This window comes from Melanotaenia boesemani, chromosome 16 (genome assembly GCF_017639745.1).
Source record: "Melanotaenia boesemani isolate fMelBoe1 chromosome 16, fMelBoe1.pri, whole genome shotgun sequence".
NCBI lineage: Eukaryota > Metazoa > Chordata > Actinopteri > Atheriniformes > Melanotaeniidae > Melanotaenia > Melanotaenia boesemani.
This window is the reverse complement of record NC_055697.1, coordinates 3,097,417-3,119,079: the sequence shown is the minus strand read 5'-3', so window position 1 is coordinate 3,119,079 and position 21,663 is coordinate 3,097,417. Positions and strand designations below refer to the sequence as shown.

General features: G+C 42.1%; 1 protein-coding gene across 4 annotated transcripts in view; it reads right to left on the bottom strand.

Moving 5' to 3' along the window:
* ltbp1 (latent transforming growth factor beta binding protein 1) overlaps window positions 1–21,663 on the bottom strand; it is a 216,987-nt gene that overhangs the window by 173,312 nt on the left and 22,012 nt on the right. For all 4 annotated transcript variants that reach the window (XM_042010090.1, XM_042010092.1, XM_042010093.1 and 1 more), the window contains exon 3: window positions 1,631–1,973. In XM_042010090.1, coding sequence (XP_041866024.1) covers window positions 1,631–1,973 — 343 coding nt within the window. The remainder of the gene's footprint in view (window positions 1–1,630; window positions 1,974–21,663) is intronic.

The following is a 21,663-nucleotide window of genomic DNA, read 5'->3' as shown; positions in this document are numbered from 1 at the left end:
TGTTAAACAGAAGAGGCCCCAGGATGGAACCTTGGGGAACTCCACATGTAATTCTTGTCTGCTCTGATGTAAAGTTACTGATTGACACAAAATACTTCCTGTTCTCTAAATAAGATTTAAACCAGTGTAGTGCAGTGCCGGAAAAGCCCACCCAGTTCTCCAGTTGATAGTTGATGAAGTAATATATTGTGGTCAGCTGCTTCAAATGCAGCACTGAGGTCCAGTAAGACTAAGACTGACATTTTCCATCATCTGTATTCAAACATGTCATTAATGACTTTGGTCAGAGCATCTCGGTGCTGTGGTGGTGTCTAAAACCTGACTGGAAGACATCGTAGCAGTTGTTTTGTGTTATAAAGTCATTTAGCTGATGGAAAACAGCTTTTTCAATGATCCAAGAAACCGAAAATCTGAAACTGACCTGTAGTTGTTCACATGTGTCTAGATTTTCCCTTTTTAGCAGAGATTTGATTACAGCTGTGTCATGGTGGCTGCTCTGCTGGGCTTCCAGTCCATTGATCAGGCTCATTGGCTCCACCTGCGGTTCCCTGATTGCTCCCTTGTCTCACCTGTGCTCTGCTCCACTTAAACCCTCTCCAGTCTTTGATTTCCTGCCAGATGGTCAACTGCTCTTGCCTTGTTGAGATCCTGTCTTTGACCCAGTAATGCCACGGATTTCTCTTGCCTGACCCTCATCGGATTATCTTGCCCCAAGTCTACCTGGATATCGAACCCTGTTTTGGACCAACCACGGATTGTGGCCTGCCCCGGATAAGTGGTCTCTTTCCTGCCACTCTGTGTATGACCTCTGCCTGCTATATTGACCATGCTGTTTGGATTTTGGATTGATGCCCTTATATTCGGAGTTTTTGCAGATTCCTGAATGCCACAGTATTCCTGGATCCTCCCTCCTCGTCCTGTCAGACTGTTCCAGTTTCCCTGCACTTCCACCTGTACAATAAATCACTTTTTGCCTTATCCTACTCCTGTTGTGGTTGAATTATCGGGTCCTCTGGGAAAACTATTACAAGCTGATTTTAGAAGCTCTGGGAAGACGCCCAAAATTAAAGACCAGTTCACAATCTGTAACAGATCTGGCTCTAAAGTCTTTGAGAGATTTTTGATAAAACCTGTGGGCAGGATGTCCAAACAGCAAGAGGAGTTCTGCTGACATAAGACATCCACCAGATCTTTGCTGTTAATGGGATTAAACTGTGTTATGTGTTTAAACTGGTTTTCATGGACACAGTATGTCTGTTGAACCTGCTGCTGATGAACCAACTGCTTGTCTGATATTCTGGATTTTTTTCTGTGAAGAATTTGGCGAACTCATTGCAGCCTTGGTGGAATAAAGTTCAGGTGCTACTGACACAGGAGGGTTTGTTAATCTGTCAACAGCAGCGAATAAGACCCGAGCTTTATGACAGTTTCTGCTAATGTCAGAGAAATAGGACTTCATTGCACTCCTCAGTTGTAAATTAGAAGAGTGAAGTTTCTCTTCATACATGTCATAATGAACCTGTAGATTTGTTTTTCTCCGTGTTCAGCTTTCCGACACAGTTTCTGAAAATACACAATTGTTTTTGAAGGACGGAGTGAAGCATGGGTGATAAATATGTCTGGAACTTACTGTTGCTGGATGTGCTGTTGGATGTAATGAGGCCGCATAAACTGGGGTGCCGCCTTGACCGTCACTTTCATCTGGGCCATGCTGCTAGGTGAATACGGGGCAGAGGGATAGCCAATCGGCTGAACATGTTGCGGTATGGGCTGCTGGGGTACAACACCGGTTGCACTGGTGTGCCCGTTTACATGGCCTGTGGTGTGACCGTCAGTGTGTCCATTCCCTGGCAGAGCTGGATGTGAGTGTGTGGTTTTCTGTTCACATGCCGTCCCCTTGAAGTCCGGTTTGCAGACACAGAGCCGAGGCTTCAGGCACATTCCTCCATTCTGGCACTGGGGGATGCAGTTGGCTGCAACACAAAACCCAGAAGGGCAGAGACACAAATAAGAAGAAAACAAAGACATATGAAGAATGACAATAAGCAAGAGGTCATCCACACAAAAAAAGGAAAATAAAAGGGCAAATCACAGCAAGTGCATAGTCAAAAGGACTAAACTCTGATGCACACAGTACATTTATTCCTTCAGGTACTCCAAAGTGTTAACATTTAAAGGTAAAAGCATAAGAAAAGAGTCAACTTTTTAAAGGAATCTGAAACTGGAGCCATTTAAATAAACTGTTCAATATTTGACTGCTTTGTTTCAGATGGTATGACATGAAGCAGACAGCTCTGACGGGCGTGTTACATGTGTGTCCAGCTTCGAGGCTTCCAGTCAGTCCTCAGTACTGATGCAGAAGCTCTTCAAGTTATTCCCTGTTGCCAGAATTTAAACACCTCACATGACTGCAAGCAGCCAGGCTTTGTTAAAGGCATCGCATTTGAGAAGTCAGAGAACTCTTCATCAGTTTAGTTCCTGGTATCTGGAACTATCTGCTGCTTTAGACTGGCTTCTGGGCCGTTCCTGGTATCTGGAACTATCCGGTATTGTACATGTTCAATAATCACAGACAGACGATCAACAGAGTATTTATTGTTTATTGTTTAGTGTTTATTGGGATTAAAGTATGTTAAAAACATAATGGGTGGGAAAATTACTGTCAGAGGGAAAAGTAAAACCAGGTTTTAGGAGTCTATGTCGTTGGTTTTTGTTTGTTTGTTTGTTCCTGTTTAATATGATAGATATTTATACTATAATCCTCTGGTTTAAAACGTGTCCCTGTGTAAAGTAGTAAAGCTTAATCTGTTGTACATCAATGCATCCATGAATAGGTCTATTTTATCACGATGTAGTTACATAAAACTGTCACAGAATGTAGATTTTACAGTATTTTGAAACCGCTTCTTATTTTAAAACACCATACTACAAAAATTAACACGACCACTCACTAAAAGGTTTTTAATAAATGCATTAAACCTTTGACAACCAACAGTAATAAATGTGTTTTTTAACTGTAGTACTGAAAAGGTTCCATGTTCTTTCGGATGCTGTCAGATTGTGTCTGAAGTGGGACTAAAGGCTCGCACATATAATTAACAACATAGGCTGTATAACAATATTATGAATGACCAGCACCTGAAATAAAAACTAACAACAAAAAGAAGCAGATGTCCATTCTTACTATGAAAAGTAATTCCTGGTGATCATGTTAAGACTGTTAAGGTTTCAGCCCCAAACTGCAGAAGGTCCAGGAGTCTCTGTTCAGTCCTACTGAAAACTGATAACTATGTATGTATGTTAGTGGGTTCATTCACTCCAGGACAGTCCGCCATACTTGGTCCAATAGGGGACTCTGCTCAGTTGGGGGGTACAATATCATGCCGGACCGAGTTTGTGCTCATGCAGGTTTTTACTTGAACAAATTGGAGATTTTCAACATTATTTCCCCATCACCGCCAGAGGCAGTGCTGCTACAAGCCGAAACAACTAACAAGAAAAGGAATTCTTTCATCTATTTGTTAATGCGGGACAACTTCTGATATTCCACATAACAGCAAAATAAGGAGCTGCATCAGATCCTAGCGGTCTGGAGTTTATCATGATTATCAGAACTTTTACCGAGTTCTTCCACATCTGACCACCAGACAGTCCTCCCACCCAGAGCCGCCCATCGTCCCACACGCCGTATGTTGTTTACGTTTGCCGACAATATCGTTGCTCTGAACCCACAATGCACTTTGTTTGTAATCCGCTTCCTGTATTTAGTCTTTTTCAAACAGACGGAGACCTGCGTTTGTAACTATAAGGGGACTAATGATGGAAATAAGCTTTGCTAAAATCCTGCATATTTACATTATAAATGCATATGTCCCTTTTAAAAAATAAACTCCAATGTAGAAACAAGTGTTCCCGATCCTCTGCTAACCGGATCCTTAAGGCCTACTCAGATTCATTAGTCAATGTGCAGAACTTGATTGGTTGTTAGATCCATTTAATTTGATGCAGGCGTGTTGAAGCAGGGATACATGGAAAACCTGCTGGATTGCGGCTCAAACTGAGTAGCCCTGTCTTAGACCATTTTCTTATGATACCTTCATTCATCTTAAATTGACTCAGACCCAAATAATGGGACTTTTTTAATAGTCTGCCAGAGCTCACCAACAATTTTTCAGAGCAGGATTTTTATACAAGCAATTTTTTATGTGGCTAAGTTATTCTGATTTCTGAAATGTAATCTGCAGGTTTACGTCCGAGCACAAACTCAGCCTCACGAACAGGAACGATGAGGACGGATCAAAGTTGTCTGAGGACAACTGAATGAAAGAGGATGGAGAGAGAAGACGGGGTGAGCCGACTCGTTATGGACTGCTGACATGGTTTTTTTCTAAGATTCTCAGAATGCAGCAGAGGTTTCTGGTTTGCTTTTGGGTTACATCAGTTGTGGATAGTCAGCAATTATCTCTGGATACAATAGCTGTTTTTAATATATACATTTAAAAAGTGTATAGCTGTCAGTCACTATGAAGACTCATATCTAACAAATGTTTTTTGTTTAAGCTCCGATCTGTTGCTCGCTCCATCTACCAGATGGAGAGGACAGATACGGGGCGCCTGCATGTCTGATGAGCGACGAGGAGACGGACGGTGAAGACAAGGAAGCATGGGAAGTGTTTCCACCTGAATGGAGGGTGAAAAAACTTTTTAGGTGTCAGCACCCACTTGTGAAAAGATGTCCTGCAGGATGGTGCATCACAGAGGCAGCCTCCGAGAGGCATCACATGCATTTATTTGAAATTAAACTTTAGATTGTGTGCTTTAATTAAAAAATAAATAAATAAATAAAAATAATTGGTCTGTTTTTCATGCCTGATATATTTTCATTCATCAGATCTGTTATGTAGATTTGAAACACACCTGATTTATTAGACTACGTTATAAACTGTATTTTACACAGTTTAATCTGACAAGAAGGAATTTCATAAATGTTTATATAAACAGTAATGTGTCATTTGGTCTAGCTGGTGTTATGATGATGATACAGAAAGAAAAATTAAAGACACATTTTAATTCTGATTGTGATGTTGGAAACTGGCCTGATAAGATCTTAGAAGAACTAGGTTAGTACTTTTACATGCCAAACTATATAATTCATGAAGAGAACCAGTAAATCAGACATCTGGTTCTATTGCATAAATGAAAAATCCACAAATATGTCACAGATGGGCGGTGTATTTCCTGTCATCTGTGAAGATGTCGGAAGTTGGATCGGTGGGGGATCAAATAAACCTGCATCTGCTGGAAACCTCGCGGATGTGTATCTGGATTTTTGGATTTTTCCGGATTCATTAGGGTCCGGTGTCGTGCCGAAAAAAGCACCCCTGCCGTGAAAAGCACCCCACTCACGCAAAGCGTAGAAGCCTCTCGGAATGCCAACGTGCCAGCTGTTAATGTTAAATAACCTACCTTACGTCTTAATGGACATGTTGCAAGCTTTAGTAACTCAACAGCTACAATCCCCTTCATTTCCAATAAAGATGTAAATTACATTTTTCCAGGCTGATGAGTGGCTGTTGTGATTTCGTGCGTGCATGTGCAATTGTTAAAAACTGACAGTCAAACATTTTATCACCAAGGCATTACAGTGGTAGAACCCAATGACTACACTAGCTTACAGGTTTTTAAAATGATGCAATATGCTATGGTGAACACCGCAAACACCCCATTTAGACTTTATTTATTTTACATATAATTGAGGTAGATTATTTGCATCCCTGCATTTTTAATAAAAAAATATTAAAAAGCATTAATTTACTCTTATTAGACAAAATCACAGTTTAAAGTATTACATTTAAATAAACATTAACCTATTACTCGTTTAGATAGGCCAACATCAGATTACGTCATAGGAACAATTAACATCCATTAAGGCCAATATCGGAACGTTAACTGCGCTGCAATGGATCGCTTACTTTACCAAAGTATTTTTGACTACATCGCCAAAAAACAATACCCTGCTGGAATTTCAAAAAAAGAGAAAAATGAAGTTCGACGAAAGGCGTCGAAGGTTGTAACTGAAGGTGAGTTAATAATTTGCTTTAAGCCGAAAAACCTGAAGCATGCATTCATGTATAGGCTACTTTTTAAATTTATTGCACATCAATGTAGCAACTGAAGAAAATCATACAACTAATTAAGCAAACGTTTCGTTGTCTTGCTTTTATTATCTTTTAGGAGAAGCTCTGTTTTATGTAAAAGCTCCAGTAAGGAAACAAAGTCATTGAAGGCATGGAGGAGGTGAACGCTATTTTTAGGGACTTTCATGATGGTCCCACAGGTGCTCACACTGGACAAAAGAAGACCAGAGATGCCATTTCCAAACGATTTTACTGGCCTGGCATGTCTTCTGAGAGTGATACCTGGGTAAGTATAGCTACTGAAAGATGGGTTTTTGATTAGGTTTGAGCTAATTTGACCACCTAAATTTAAAAAAACCAAAGGTGAAATCTCTATAGAAAAGTGGAATGCAACATACAAAACATGTCACCAGACAGGCTACTGACTTTTTTTATTCATGTTCTGAACAGAATGTGCAGCGTGCCGGGCAGCAGCCACATTATCAAACAGGAGGTGAAGTACACCCCAATAAACTTAAACTAAGTTCATACTAAAAGTATGTTTCGAAGTTCACAAATTGCTGCTTTTATACAAAATGCAATAAATACAATATGTCCCTATTTACTTCATCCCTGGACACATAAAGCTATTTGGTATGAAGTGTGTTACAGTGTGTGTGCTGGCCGCCTGTCACTACCGGGTAAACACGTAGAGACGGTGATGGATGCTTTGGCAGTGGTTGTCTGACAGCCGCTTATAAGGCCTCACAGCATGTCTGGAGTGTAGGAGAAACCTGGGAACCAATATGAAAAAACGCAGGGAACACATATGAACTTATAAGGTTTATTAGTCAACATTCAAATGACTTTCTTTTATAATAAAAAAGAAGTTATCTTACTTTCAATGCAGTATGTCATGTATATGAATTAATTATATAATATAAAATAATATAAACAGACATTGCAGTGTAGGATAGTAGATCTTTTGATCTTTTTTGCTCCAGAAAATCTAATTTAATTCACATAAAGTTTATTTTACTGAAATAGTCCTTGAGGAAAAATCGTACACTTGTGGTATAAATAATTGCTACAGTTCTTTTTTTTTGTTACAAATTCAAACAAAATGCATTTTAGTTGTCAGATTAAATATTTTGTGTTGTTTAAATTTTACAGACGGTGGTGCATTTGAAGCAAAAATAGTTTGAGATGTGGATTTGTTGTCCAGGATTACACCACATGTTATAATTACAATCTGTTAATACATGTAATCAACAACCATACCATTATAGTCTTTTTATAAAATTCAACACATAAAAAAAAAAAAAACTGCCAGAGGTACCAGCAAAAATCTTGTTTCATTCATTCAAATCATTGTTTAAAAATGTTTAATCATATTACTGAAACCATATAGTAAGAAGATATAAAAAAAAAGAAGAAACTCAACATGTCCTCAGGTTCAGCAGCAATAGTGCAACGCTATTCTAGAACAAAACTAATTTTCAGATCATTATTAGTACTGTATACTTTTTGTAATATAATTTAATTAATTTTAAATTGTTCACCATTCTTGAACAATACAAGGAAATTAAATTTATTAAACGTTTTCAGAACAACACCTTTCAGAAACTCAGAAAAGGTTTTACATTATAACTCATACATCATGCATCCCTCATTAATTCCTCCATAAGAGCTTACAAAAGACCGTCTTTAGTGAAACAGTAATTAACTCAACCTGTATTACTTTCTCTGAAAATCATAATTTAAATAAACTAAAAATCAACAATGAAATGTGCATTTTTGTGCTTTTTTTTTAGGTATCACACCCCTTTGAGCTGGTAGGGATGGACCTTATCGGGAAACTGAAGACCACCAAAAATGGATGTCAGTACATTTGCGTCATGGTGGATTACATGATAAAGTGGCCCAAACATATGCTCTTCACAACAAGACCGCAGCTGAAGTTACCGACTGCATTATCAACTTTTTCCACCAGTTTGAAGCTCCAAAGAGGATCCTTACCAATCAAGGCTCAGAGTTTGTGAATGAGGTAAATTTGAAGAGTGTTCCAGTATCATAAGTGTCAGAACGTGGTTTGATCACAAATACCTTTCCCCTAATTCATATCCTCAGTGAAAAGTTATTGTATATCTAGTGGTTCATGTGTTTTTAGTGTGTTGTTTTTTTTACACCTTTTTTTTTTTACTAAGTTATTGCTGCCTTTTAATGTTTTTCACAATTTCTGTTGGGATTTTATTTGTTAGTCTAAGTCTTGCTTTCGCCTCTTCCTCTTATTTGAAGCTCAAATCCGTTTTTGTTGATGTATGTTTTGGTAATTTTCTTCTCATTGTATGTATAGCCCTGCTTTCCCGTGTTCCTTTCTTCATTATCTGATCTTCTTTGCAGGTGTCTTGTGTGTCTTTCTCCGCAAAAACTGCAAGTGTATTCTGTTTTGTTGAGATATTTAGTTTATTTTGGGATTTTAGTACTTTTGACTGTATAATTTCTCCTTTAGATAAACAAAACTGTGCGCGCCAGAATGCAAATAAAAAGAAGTCTTTGTTCACCATACCATCCTTAAACAACTGGGCTGGTAGAGAGGAGAACAAAGGTACAAAGGTAAAGCAAATTACATGATTACTACTAACTGTGTCCCAGCAGTAAATGCAAGTTTAACTAGAGATTTTCAGAAGAATTATGTTTCTTATTTTTAGAGCCCTTTGCAAACTGGTGGAACAGAAGCCAGAAAACTGGGATGAGTACTTAGATCCAGTTATGTTTGGTGTGTGTACAAAAAAGCAGATAGCCACCAAGTTCTCCCCGTATTTCCTAATGTTCGGTCGAGAGGCTCGGTACCTGACTGAGGTTCCAGAGTCCTTCCAGGTTTGTAAACCCATGTCTGTTTTAGTTTTATGCTGTACATGTAATATTGACATCATACTGAAAGAATGGAATTTTTTATAGGTGGATAGGAGTGTGGAGACTGAAGTGGCAGAGGAAACACTACCCAGGACATAAAATGTCTTCATGAGCTGAAGGATATTGTTCAAGGTATATCAACAAACAGCAGGAGTGAATGACCAAACAAGTGACACAGGGCACCTCAAAACCAGCCTTTAACAAAGGGCAGAAAGTGTGGAGGCAAAATATCAGAAGACAACAGAGAAAAGGCGGCAAGCTAGATCCAAATTTCTTAGGCGCTTTCACAATCATAGATATTCAGGGAAAGAGTGTCGACCTACAGGAAGAGGATGGAACAGTCTACAGAAAAGTTAACAGTGATCATTTAAAAAAATCTAAGGAAAAACAACCAAGAATTCCTCACAAAATCAAAGCCATGACCATAACATCAGCCAGAGAATCACCATCCCCACAACAGTCATTACCTCACCAGAAACCACATCTACAATAACCTCCATCACAGCCTCCACCGCCACAAATGCCTCTACCTCCACCACAGCCTCCACCGCCACAAACGCCTCTACCTCCACCACAGCCTCCACTGCCACAAAAACCTCTACCTCCACCACAGCCTCCACCGCCACAAACGCCTCTACCTCCACCAAAGCCTCCAACGCAACAAACGCCTCTACCTCCACCACAGCCTCCACCACCACAAAAGCCTCTACCTCCACCACAGCCTCCACCGCCAAAAACGCCTCTACCTTCACCACAGCCTCCACCGCCACAAACTCCTCTACCTCCACCGCCACAAAAGCCTCAACCTCCACCACAGCCTCCACCGCCACAAAAGCCTCTACCTCCACCACAGCCTCCCCTGCAGCAACGGCCCTTGCCTCCACCGCCAAAAACGCCTCTACCTCCACCACAGTCTCCACCGCCACAAAAGCCTCTACCTCCACCACAGTGTCCACCGCCACAAACTCCTCTACCTCCACCACAGTCTCCACCGCCAAAAACTCCTCTACCTCCACCACAGTCTCCACCGCCACAAAAGCCTCAACCTCCACCACAGTCTCCACCGCCACAAACGTCTCTACCTCCACCACAGCCTCCACCGCCACAAAAGCCTCTACCTCCACCACAGCCTCCACCGCCACAAAAGCCTCTACCTCCACCACAGCCTCCACCGCCACAAAAGCCTCAACCTCCACCACAGTCTCCACCGCCACAAACGCCTCTACCTGCACCACAGCCTCCACCGCCACAAAGGCCTCTACCTCCACCACAGCCTCCACCGCCAAAAACGCCTCTACCTCCACCACAGTCTCCACCGCCACAAACGCCTCTACCTCCACCACAGCCTCCACCGCCACAAAAGCCTCAACCTCCACCACAGTCTCCACCGCCACAAAAGCCTCAACCTCCACCACAGCCTCCACCGCCACAAAAGCCTCTACCTCCACCACAGCCTCCCCTGCAGCAACGGCCCTTACCTCCACCACAGCCTCCACCGCCAAAAACGCCTCTACCTCCACCACAGTCTCCACCGCCACAAACTCCTCTACCTCCACCACAGTCTCCACCGCCACAAAAGCCTCTACCTCCACCACAGCCTCCACCGCCAAAAACTCCTCTACCTCCACCACAGTCTCCACCGCCACAAACTCCTCTACCTCCACCACAGTCTCCACCGCCACAAACTCCTCTACCGCCACCACAGCCTCCACCGCCACAAACGCCTCTACCTCCACCACAGTCTCCACTGCCACAAAAGCCTCTACCTCCACCACAGTCTCCACCGCCACAAACACCTCTACCACCACCACAGCCTCCACGGCCACAAATGCCTCTACCTCCAACACAGCCTCCACCGCCACAAACGCCTCTACCTCCACCACAGCCTCCACCGCTACAAACGCCTCTACCTCCACCACAGCCTCCACCGCGACAAAAGCCTCTACCTCCACCACAGCCTCCACCGCCACAAACACCTCTACCTCCACCACAGCCTCCACCGCCACAAACGCCTCTACCTCCACCACAGCCTCCACCGCCACAAACGCCTCTACCGCCACAACAGCCTCCACCGCCACAAAAGCCTCAACCTCCACCACAGCCTCCACCGCCACAAAAGCCTCTACCTCCACCACAGCCTCCCCTGCAGCAACGGCCCTTACCTCCACCACAGCCTCCACCGCCACTGTTACGACCCAGCTTTAGGGGTATGTTGAGAGGCGTAACAAAAGAAGCATTGGCCAGGTTTTAAAAGTAAAACAGGTACATTTATTGTTGTAACCGGAACAGGAAGAACAAGGTCAGCTGGCGGCAATCAACGAACGCTGGGGTTAGCGAAGCTGCTCAAACAAATGAACAGAACAAAACCACTCTAACTTAAATCAAACCCAGCCAGTTGAAAACAAAATCAAGGTTACCTATTATACGTGAAAACAAACTGGCTTACTAAGCTAATAACAGTGAGGAAGCAGCTCCAATAAACTAAAAAAAAAAATACTTGCAATGGACATATCTAGCCCAGCATATACTAGTCTTAACAACAACTAAACTAAACTCTTTCCTCAATCAAAACGAGGTACAAACACAACAGAAAGCGAAGCCAAAAGGGCTTGAAGTATATATATATATATCCAAGGGTATCAAAACAATTACAGTGTGTGCAGAATTATTAGGCAAATTAGTATTTTGACCACATCATCCTCTTTATGCATGTTGTTCTACTCCAACCGGTACAGGCTTGAAAGCCTACTACCAATTAAGCATATCAGGTGATGTGCATCTCTGTAATGAGAAGGGGTGTGGTCTAATGACATCAACACCCTATATCAGTTGTGCATAATTATTAGGCAACTTCCATTCCTTTGGCAAAATGGGTCAGAAGAGAGATTTGACGGACTCTGAAAAGTAAAAAATAGTGAGATGTCTTGCAGAGGGATGCAGCACTCTTAAAATTACCAAACTTTTGAGGCGTGATCATCGAACAATCAAGCGTTTCATTCAAAATAGTCAACAGGGTCGCAAGAAGCGTGTTGAAAAAACAAGACGCAAAAAAACTGCCCATGAACTGAGGAAAATCAAGCGTGAAGCTGCCAAGATGCCATTGGCCACCAGTTTTGCCATATTTCAGAGCTGCAACATCACTGGAGTGCCAAGAAGCACAAGGTGTGCAATACTCAGGGACATGGCCAAGGTAAGGAATGCTGAAAAACGACCACCACTGAACAAGACACACAAGATAAAACGTCAAGACTGGGCCAAGAAATATCATAAGACTGATTTTTTAAGGTTTTATGGACTGATGAAATGAGACTGAGTCTTGATGGGCCAGATGGATGGGCCCGTGGCTGGATCAGTACAGGGCAGAGAGCTCCACTCCGACTCAGACGCCAGCAAGGTGGAGGTGGGATACTGGTATGGGCTGGTATCATCAAAGATGAGCTTGTGGTACCTTTTCGGGTTGAGGATGGACTCAAGCTCAACTCTCAGTCCTACTGCCAGTTTCTGGAAGACACCTTCTTCAAGCAGTGGTACAGGAAGAAGTCAGCATCGTTCAAGAAAAACATGATTTTCATGCAGGACAATGCTCCATCACACGCATCCAAGTACTCCACTGCGTGGCTGGCCAGAAAAGGTCTAAAAGAAGAAAAAATAATCACATGGCCTCCTTGTTCCCCTGATCTTAACCTCATAGAGAACCTGTGGTCCCTCATCAAATGTGAGATCTACAGGGAGGGAAAACAGTACACCTCTCTGAACAGTGTCTGGGAGGCTGTGGTTGCTGCTGCACGCAATGTTGATCGTGAACAGATCAAGACACTGACAGAATCTATGGATGGCAGGCTTTTGAGTGTCCTCACAAAGAAAGGTGGTTATATTGGTCACTGATTTGTTTTTGTTTTGTTTTTGAATGCCAGAAATGTATATTTGTAAATTTTGAGTTGTTATATTGGTTTCCCTGGTGAAAATAAATAAGTCAAATGGGTATATATTTGGTTTTTGTTAAGTTGCCTAATAATTATGCACAGTAATAGTCACCTGCAGACACAGAAATATCCTCCTAAGATACTAAAACTAAAAAAGCCCCACTCCAACTTCCAAAAATATTCAGCTTTGATATTTATGAGTCTTTTGTGTTCATTGCGAACATAGTTGTTGTTCTATAATAAATTTAATCCTCAAAAATACAACTTGCCTAATAATTCTGCACACACTGTAGTCTGTAATCCAAATCAATTAATCCAAAATGAACACAGGCCTACAGCCTAGCTACACAAAAACTAGTCGCCACAAATCACCCATTTACAGACAAAGATTAACTAATACACCAACACCGCAATTCCAAAGGCCAGGAACAGACTGTGTCAACAGTTGCTCCCCCAATGAACTGGGGCTTTATTCCCTGGAGAGCGCCTTCTGGAGCTGTGATTGGACCAACAGCATCCAATAGGAGGGGAGAAGGCGGCGGTGTGTCCAGTCCAACCAATCCGATGCAGGTAACAAGAGTGGAGATTTGTACCAAGGATTGGAGTCAGGTGGCGGCAATAATCAGCTGGCATAACAGCCACAAAAGCCTCTTCCTCCACCACAGCCTTCCCCGCCTCAACGGCCTCAACCTCCACCCCAGCCTCCACCGCCACAAATGCCTCTGCCTCCACCACAGCCTCCCCTGCAGCAACGGCCGCAGCCACAGCCACAGGCTCCACCACCACAAAGGCCTCTACCTCCACCACAGCCTTCCCCGCCTCGACGGCCTCAACCTCCACCCCAGCCTCCACCGCCACAAAAGCCTCTACTTCCACCACAGCCTTCCCCGCCTCAACCTCCACCACAGCCTCCACCGCCACAAATGCCTCTGCCTCCACCACAGCCTCCCCTGCAGCAACGGCCTCAACCTCCACCACAGCCTCCACCGCCACAAAAGCCTCTAACTCCACCACAGCCTCCAACGCCACAAATGCCTCTACCTCCACCACAGCCTCCCCTGCAGCAACGGCCGCAACCGCCACAACAGCCTCCACCGCCACACAAGCCTCTTCCTCCACCACAGCCTTTCCTGCCTCAACGGCCTCAACCTCCGCCAGTCTCCACCGCCACAAAAGCCTCTTCCTCCACCACAGCCTTTCCCGCCTCAATGGCCGCAACCTCCACCACAGCCTCCACTGCCACAAAAGCCTCTACCTCCACCACAGCCTCCCCTGCACCAACAGCTCTAACCTCCGACACAGCATTCATGTGTAATTTTTTTCAGAATCAATCATTTCTTACACTACTTACCAGTTGTACATAAATGTTTAATTATAGGGTTCTTTTTTTTAATGTGGAAGAGGCATGGGCAGGCAAAAAGGCACATGTATTACTTTCCAAAGTGGGACCATATCGATTGTTTTATTGGGATATTGAAAGGATTGGTCCCACCAAAGAGCTTGAAAGTGAGGTACGGCATTATCTGTATAGTACGGTATCATCATTCCAAAACGTCATCATTTGCTTTTCATCATAATTTAAAATTATGATAATAATTATTGAACATTTCAGTTTTTGCACATTGAAACAGATCACGACTAATACAGTGTTTTTTGCTTTTACACTTTTCATAGGTAATCAATGCACACTTGTCAGTGCTTGTTCAGAACCACAACTTATCCAATGCTGGGGAACAGCTATGCTTGACACCGATACAATGACATCAATCTGGCAGAAGGAATTTGGAAGAATCCGGGTATGTACTGGAGCACTTGTTCATGGTAACACTGTATTTTATAAGTATTTAGAAAATACATGTTGCTCATAACTACTCTTCTTTCACTTTGTACATACTTTCAGATTAATCCAATGTCACACAGGATGATCACAGGAATCACAAATGAGCATCATCATTGGATGCTGGCAGTGAGAACAATCACTGCCAAAACACTGCTACTCTAATTGATTTAAACACTCACTTGTTTTATGGGTTTCTGCTAAAACACTTATTTTTATTGTAAACTATTATAGGTAATCTACCCTCAAGAAAAGAAAACCCTTTTTGTGGATTCATTAGGGGAAACAAAAGCCACGATTAAGACGTGTCTGGAGTCTACAAGGTAAAACAAGCCATAATATATGGAAATGGTATGCAAGTAGTCTAAGTTGTCACAACAGTTTTCGCACATGCACTCCTTACCTGTCACAGAGCATTCATGAGGAAAAAAGGCTGCAAAGCCTCAAGGTGGACATGTGAAACTACTTCTCACTCAAAACAACAAGACTGCACATCCTGTGGTGTCCTGGCCTTGAAAGTAAGTGTGAAATGCAGTTATCTAAGTAGTATTTTCTCAAATATTCTCTTTAATGTTTTACATAATGGACCTTAAATTGTCTTGTACAAGAAATGTGCTATACAAATATATCTACCCCGCCTTGCCTAAAGAGTGGCTGCCGTCAAGTACGGCCATGATAAGCCGTTTTTGAAATTCTTCACTTTCTTTCTTTAACACTGCTAAACCAATGTAAATATGTTATATCCTATGTTAAAAGCAGAAAATAGAAGATAGAGCATGTTATGATCATTCCGTTTCACTAATCAGCACTTGCATTAGTTTGCAGAAAGTATCCTGAAAGGAGAAGCATTGCAGTTTGATATTACTCAAACGGCAGTGGACAAGTTAAGGATGGAAATTTCCATTTCCCTCCTCACACAATCTGGTACTTAACTGATCCTCAGATTTTGCAATGTCATATTTAAAGTTTTTGGGAATATTTAATATAATTTAAAGTCTATTAAGAGAATTTTATGAAGAACTTATTTTAGTCCCAACCCTTTTTAAATCAGTGCTGTTTATATTTACAGATGATCTTAGTGGCCTGTGTTTTTACTGCGGCATGGAGGACCATGATGAGACACAACGGGTAAATTCCTCACATTACTTAATGGAAAAACTTAAACTTATCTGACATAATCAAAATAAGAGTTAAGCTTTTTGCATCAATCTTGTGAATAAACTATTTTTTTCTGAAGAGTACGATACCTTGAGATGTAACATTTTTCATGAGGGATGATTGGCTTTTCATTGTAATGCACGTGGTTTTAAAATGTTTAGAAAACTTTCATGTTTGATTCAGACTCATAAAGTACAGTAGTTGGTATATACATATTGTATTGATAATATAACACAAGTATCTATTTTTTCAAGGTTTGCTGTGTCAGAGATGGTACCGCTATGCCTGTGTAAACAGACCTCCAGTGGATGAGCAGCACTTCTGCCCTGCATGCAAGTAGTGGTGGCTCCTATTTCCATAAAAGATCTTCTAAGATCTTTTCAACTACCACTACTGTGAAGGTCAGAGCAGAAGAGCTTGTTGTTTTTTTCTTTGTTATTTGAATACTTGCATCTTTAATTTATTAAAATGTCGTGTTTTCTGTTAGTGTAATCTTTCTATATATTTCTTATTACCACTATTGTGAAGGTCAGAATTCAGCTCGCTGCTTCCTGAAAAAGGCAGAGTAAATTTTATTTAAGTGTCTTATATTACTGTGGAGTGTTTTAAAGTTTGTGTTTGAATAAACAACAGATGAAAAATATTTACTTTGCAGGTTGCATTTCTTCCAAGTAAATCAGTCAGTGTTGGTCCCAGCATTTTGATCTTTTCAGAGTATGCTCAGACCATGGTCATCAACAACTGTGGTTTGGAGTTAGATATAAAGGGTCTGCCAGAATATGCACCCCCAAGCAAATCAGTCCAATTATTCATGTGTGACCATGTACAGACTATTTAAGCATTACTGTCAGACTTTTTTCACTTTGTAATATATATTCGTTTTATCAGCAGCTTAGTTCAGGCTTTTGTTAAGTTCTTAAGGGTAATGAATACACGCCATCTACAGGTGAGAAGCTGTTACTGCTTTCCTTGAGAGGGGGTGCTTTTCATGGCAGGGGTGCTTTTTTCGGCACGACACTGGTTCCGGGGAGATCTGAAAATGGGATCCATCAGGTATGCGGTGCGGATTTTCCCGTGTGTTGTCCGTATTTGTGACGCATGCGGACATATCACAGCATCAGATCGCTCCGTATCTTTGTACTTTTAGTCCAGTGCTGTTTTATTTCAGATTCACACCAGTGCATGATGGTTCTGACTCCATTCCAGGTTTTTATTATTGATCCAACAACCTTAAACCCAGATTAGGAAAGTGACTTAAATGTGTTGGTTTAACTAGTACAGGCCTGTCCTGGTTTACTCTAAGGCCGAATTCACACCAGCCTTTTTTATTCTAAACGTAGTCGTTTGCAGGGAACGTCACTTCATTTGGGGTACTGTAAACGCGCAAAAAGATAAAGTTTTGAATCAAAGAAGTGGACTCAGTCGCCTATAAACACAGGTCTGGGTTCATTTCAGTCAGACAAAATACAGGTGGCAGATCACAAAGCAAAATGCATCGTGGGTAAACACAACTAAAGCATATGTATGTGTGGGACGATCGGCAGGTCTGGACGGGAGAATTATCTGGTGGTCAGACCTGGAAGACCTCTGATAGAATCTGATCAACCCCAGACTGCTAGGATCTGATGCAGCTCCATGATGGAAATACAAGTTGTCCTGTATTAACCAATCGATGAACCAGTTTTCTTCTTCGTTGGTTGTCTCGTCTTTTCCTGTAATTCCTGGTGTAGCGCCGCCTCTGGCGGTAAGTGGAACACATTATTTAAAAGGTCTGATTTGTCTGAGAAGTAGGGCTGGGCAATATATCGATTTTCAAAAATATCGAGACTTTATCAGATGCAATATAGGATGGAATATTGTTTATATCGAGATATATATCATTTATCGTGATTCAGGTAAAAAATATCGAGATATTAGTTTTGGTTCATATCGCCCAGCCCTACTGAGAAGCACAGCGTGAACGTTAAGTCAGTCCAGAAGATTGGGCTGCTCAATTATGGGAAAAATGATAATCACGATTATTTTGATTGAAATTGAGATAAAATAGAAAAAAATGGAAAAAAATAGTCTGGAGACATTTCGTTTTCACGTTGAAATCCACGTCAATAAAATGTAGCGCGACATTTCTATACGGCTCTGGTGCGGCTTTACCACAGGTCCGTAGCGGTGGCGAAACATCGGATTGTCACCACGTCTTTCACAACACCCTCACTACACTCATCATACAGGGAAGAAAGAGACAGTCCACTAACATGGTGTTGAGATGGCAGTGATGCCGTTTGTCCAAAGTGTTGATGAGTTTCTTAAATCCCGGTTTGTTCACTGTGTTAATTGAGAAAAAAGTTCTGTTTATAACGTTTGTCTCTCTGTGACTCTGGGAGCTGGTGGATTATTTAGTTGTGACTCACAAAAATTGAACATTTTTCTATTTTTTTGTGTTGCGTCGCAAGCCCCCGTGTGCACGTCTGCGTGCACGAACGCAACATTTACATGCACGACTGTCGTCTGTCGCTTGGCTGGAGGAGGGCAGCGATTTTCGCTTCCTCGCGCAAGTTTACATAGAAAATGATGGAGAAGGAGCGATGCTGCCTCCCATGTGTCCAGGTGTCTGCAACTCGTTCGGAATAAAACTAAAGCGGTCGGGGCTGTGGGAGGAGTCTGCAGCAGTGGGAGGAGTCTGCAGCAAAGCGCTGCAATGACAGCTGCGCTCGATTTGAAAACAGCACAAATCGAAGGACAAAAAATAATCGGACCATTTTATTTTTAAGATCGCTGAAAACCCAGATCGTAATTGCGATTAAAATTCGATTAATTGCCCAGCCCTACCAGAAGAATATTATTTTCAGGTGATACACCTGAAATCATGACTGAATCTATTTAAACTGATGCTTTCCAAAAGCTGACTTGCCAGATCATACACAGATTATACTGCATTCCTAAACTAATCCTAATCTAGTCGTTGTAATAAGCGTGCGGGCAGGCAACGCCCCGAGCATCAAAGATAGATCTGAACTGGCTCTCAGTCTCAATCATAAACAGGCTGAAATTAACTGGTTCTGTTATCAAATGCCTGTTTACTGAACCCAGTTATGACATTTTGAGCTTATGCACATCTGTGTTTGTCCAGGCGTGCAGAACAAGCCTGTAATTACACATAGCCCCCCCAGCAGATTATAGGGGCATCCATTTTTCCACTACAAAGCCTCCGTCCCAGACTTCATGGCAGAAATTCATGTACTGCACGTGCACATACATGCACAGATGTGCTTTGTTAGAAAAATACAGAGGAAGTTGACAAAAGATAACGCACACATCTGAACAATCCTCTGACTGCATTCATGACCTGATGTAAACACTGTAATCTCAGTAAAAATCTCAATATTAAACCCATTAAACCACCAGGAGTCTTCCTCTGAAGAGCAGGAACACACACACAATGAAAGAAAAGATATGTGTGCGTGTGTGTCCTAATATCTCCCTGAGTCGCTGAGGGTGTGTCATCTCCTCAGCGAGCTTGTTAAGTCTAATTTGAGGTTTTGTTGGGAAAGTGAATAATGAAATGAAAACTAAATATGTGATGAAACAAACTCCCTCTGCAGTGAGTCACTCACATTTCTCTCATGTGACGCATCCGAATCGTTTCTCAACAGAACATGTGAGAGTTATCAGCTCCACGCTGAACTGATTAATCCCACCAGCACTTACAGGCAAAATGAACATGTGGCCACACTTTTAACTGGTGCTGGTGCTGTGAAAAATGGCGCTGGAGAACATAAAGGCCGCATTAATAACCCATTTACAACAGCCACATGATTTCAGAGTCATGGAGACGTCATCCATGACTCTGAAATCAGCAGCAAACAGATTAACTTATTTACATGTAAAAAAACAGGTTTGTTTTAGATTTGGGAAACCTCTAAGAAAAAATTAAATCCATCCACCTTAATCTACCCCATCCACCTTTATCTTCCACATTCACCTTCATCCACTTTGTTCCATCTTCATCCTCCGCATCCACCTTCATCCACCTTCATCCACTTTTATCCACCCTCATGTACCACGTAGGGCTGCAACGATTAGTCAACGTTGTCAACAATAGTTGACAATAAAAATAGTCAACAACGAATTTACCTGTCGACTATTGTCAGCAAAAGAAAAAAAACAAAAACCCTACGGAGTGAGGCATCGTCTTCTTCTCTATCTCTGCTGAGAGTTGCACATGTGCAATAAAGTCTGCCAGGGGAAAAAAATGGCAGCGGACTAGGGAATAGAACCGCGGCAGATGTGAAATGTCTAAAATAACTTCATGTTAAACTTACAAAATAAATTAAATACATGTGAGATTTGTAAAGCGGACCTTGTGTACCACGGAAGTACGTCTGCAATGCTCGAACATTTAAAGAGGAGGAACGTCAGACTTACATAACAACCTCATGCAAGCTTTCAAAGCTGAAAGTGAAATAAGATCCATTTATAATAATCATGAGATACAAAATCTGATTGGTCGACTTCTCGTTTTAATAGTCGATGGATAATAGTGACTAATCGACCATCTGAATAATCATTAGTTGCAGCCCTAGTACCACATCCACCTTCATTCTCCACATCCACCTTCATTCTCCACATCCATCTTCATTCTCAACATCCACATCCACCTTCATTCTCAACATCCTCCTACATTCTCCACATCCACCTTCATTCTCCACATCCACCTTCAATCTCCACATCCACCTTCATTCTCCACATCCACCTTCATTCTCCACATCCACCTTCAATCTCCACATCCACCTTCATTCTCCACATCCACCTTCAATCTCCACATCCACCTTCATTCTCCACATCCACCTTCATTCTCCACATCCACCGTCATTCTCAACATCCACCATCATTCTCCACATCCACCTTCATTCTCAACATCCACCTTCATTCTCCACATCCACCTTCAATCTCCACATCCACCGTCATTCTCAACATCCACCTTCAATCTCCACATCCACCTTCAATCTCCACATCCACCTTCATTCTCCACATCCACCTTCAATCTCCACATCCACCGTCATTCTCAACATCCACCTTCATTCTCCACATCCACCTTCATTCTCAACATCCACTTTCATCCTCCACATCCACCTTCATTCTCCACATCCTCCTACATTCTCCACATCCACCTTCATTCTCCACATCCACCTTCAACCTCCACATCCACCTTCATTCTCCACATCCACCTTCATTCTCAACATCCACCTTCATTCTCCACATCCACCTTCATTCTCAACATCCACCTTCATTCTCCACATCCACCTTCATTCTCCACATCCACCTTCATCCTCCACACCCACCACATCCACCTTCATTCTCCACATTCACCTTCAATCTCCACATCCACCTTCATTCTCCACATCCACCTTCATTCTCAACACCCACCTTCATTCTCAACATCCACCTTCATTCTCCACATCCACCTTCATTCTCAACATCCACCTTCATCCTCCACATCCACCTTCATTCTCCACATCCACCTTCAGTCTCAACATCCACCTTCATCCTCCACATCCACCTTTATTCTCAACATCCACCTTCATTCTCCACATCCACCTTCATTCTCAACATCCACCTTAATCCTCCACACCCACCACATCCACCTTCATTCTCCACATCCACCTTCATTCTCAACATCCACCTTCACCTACTTTCATCCTCCACATCCACCGTT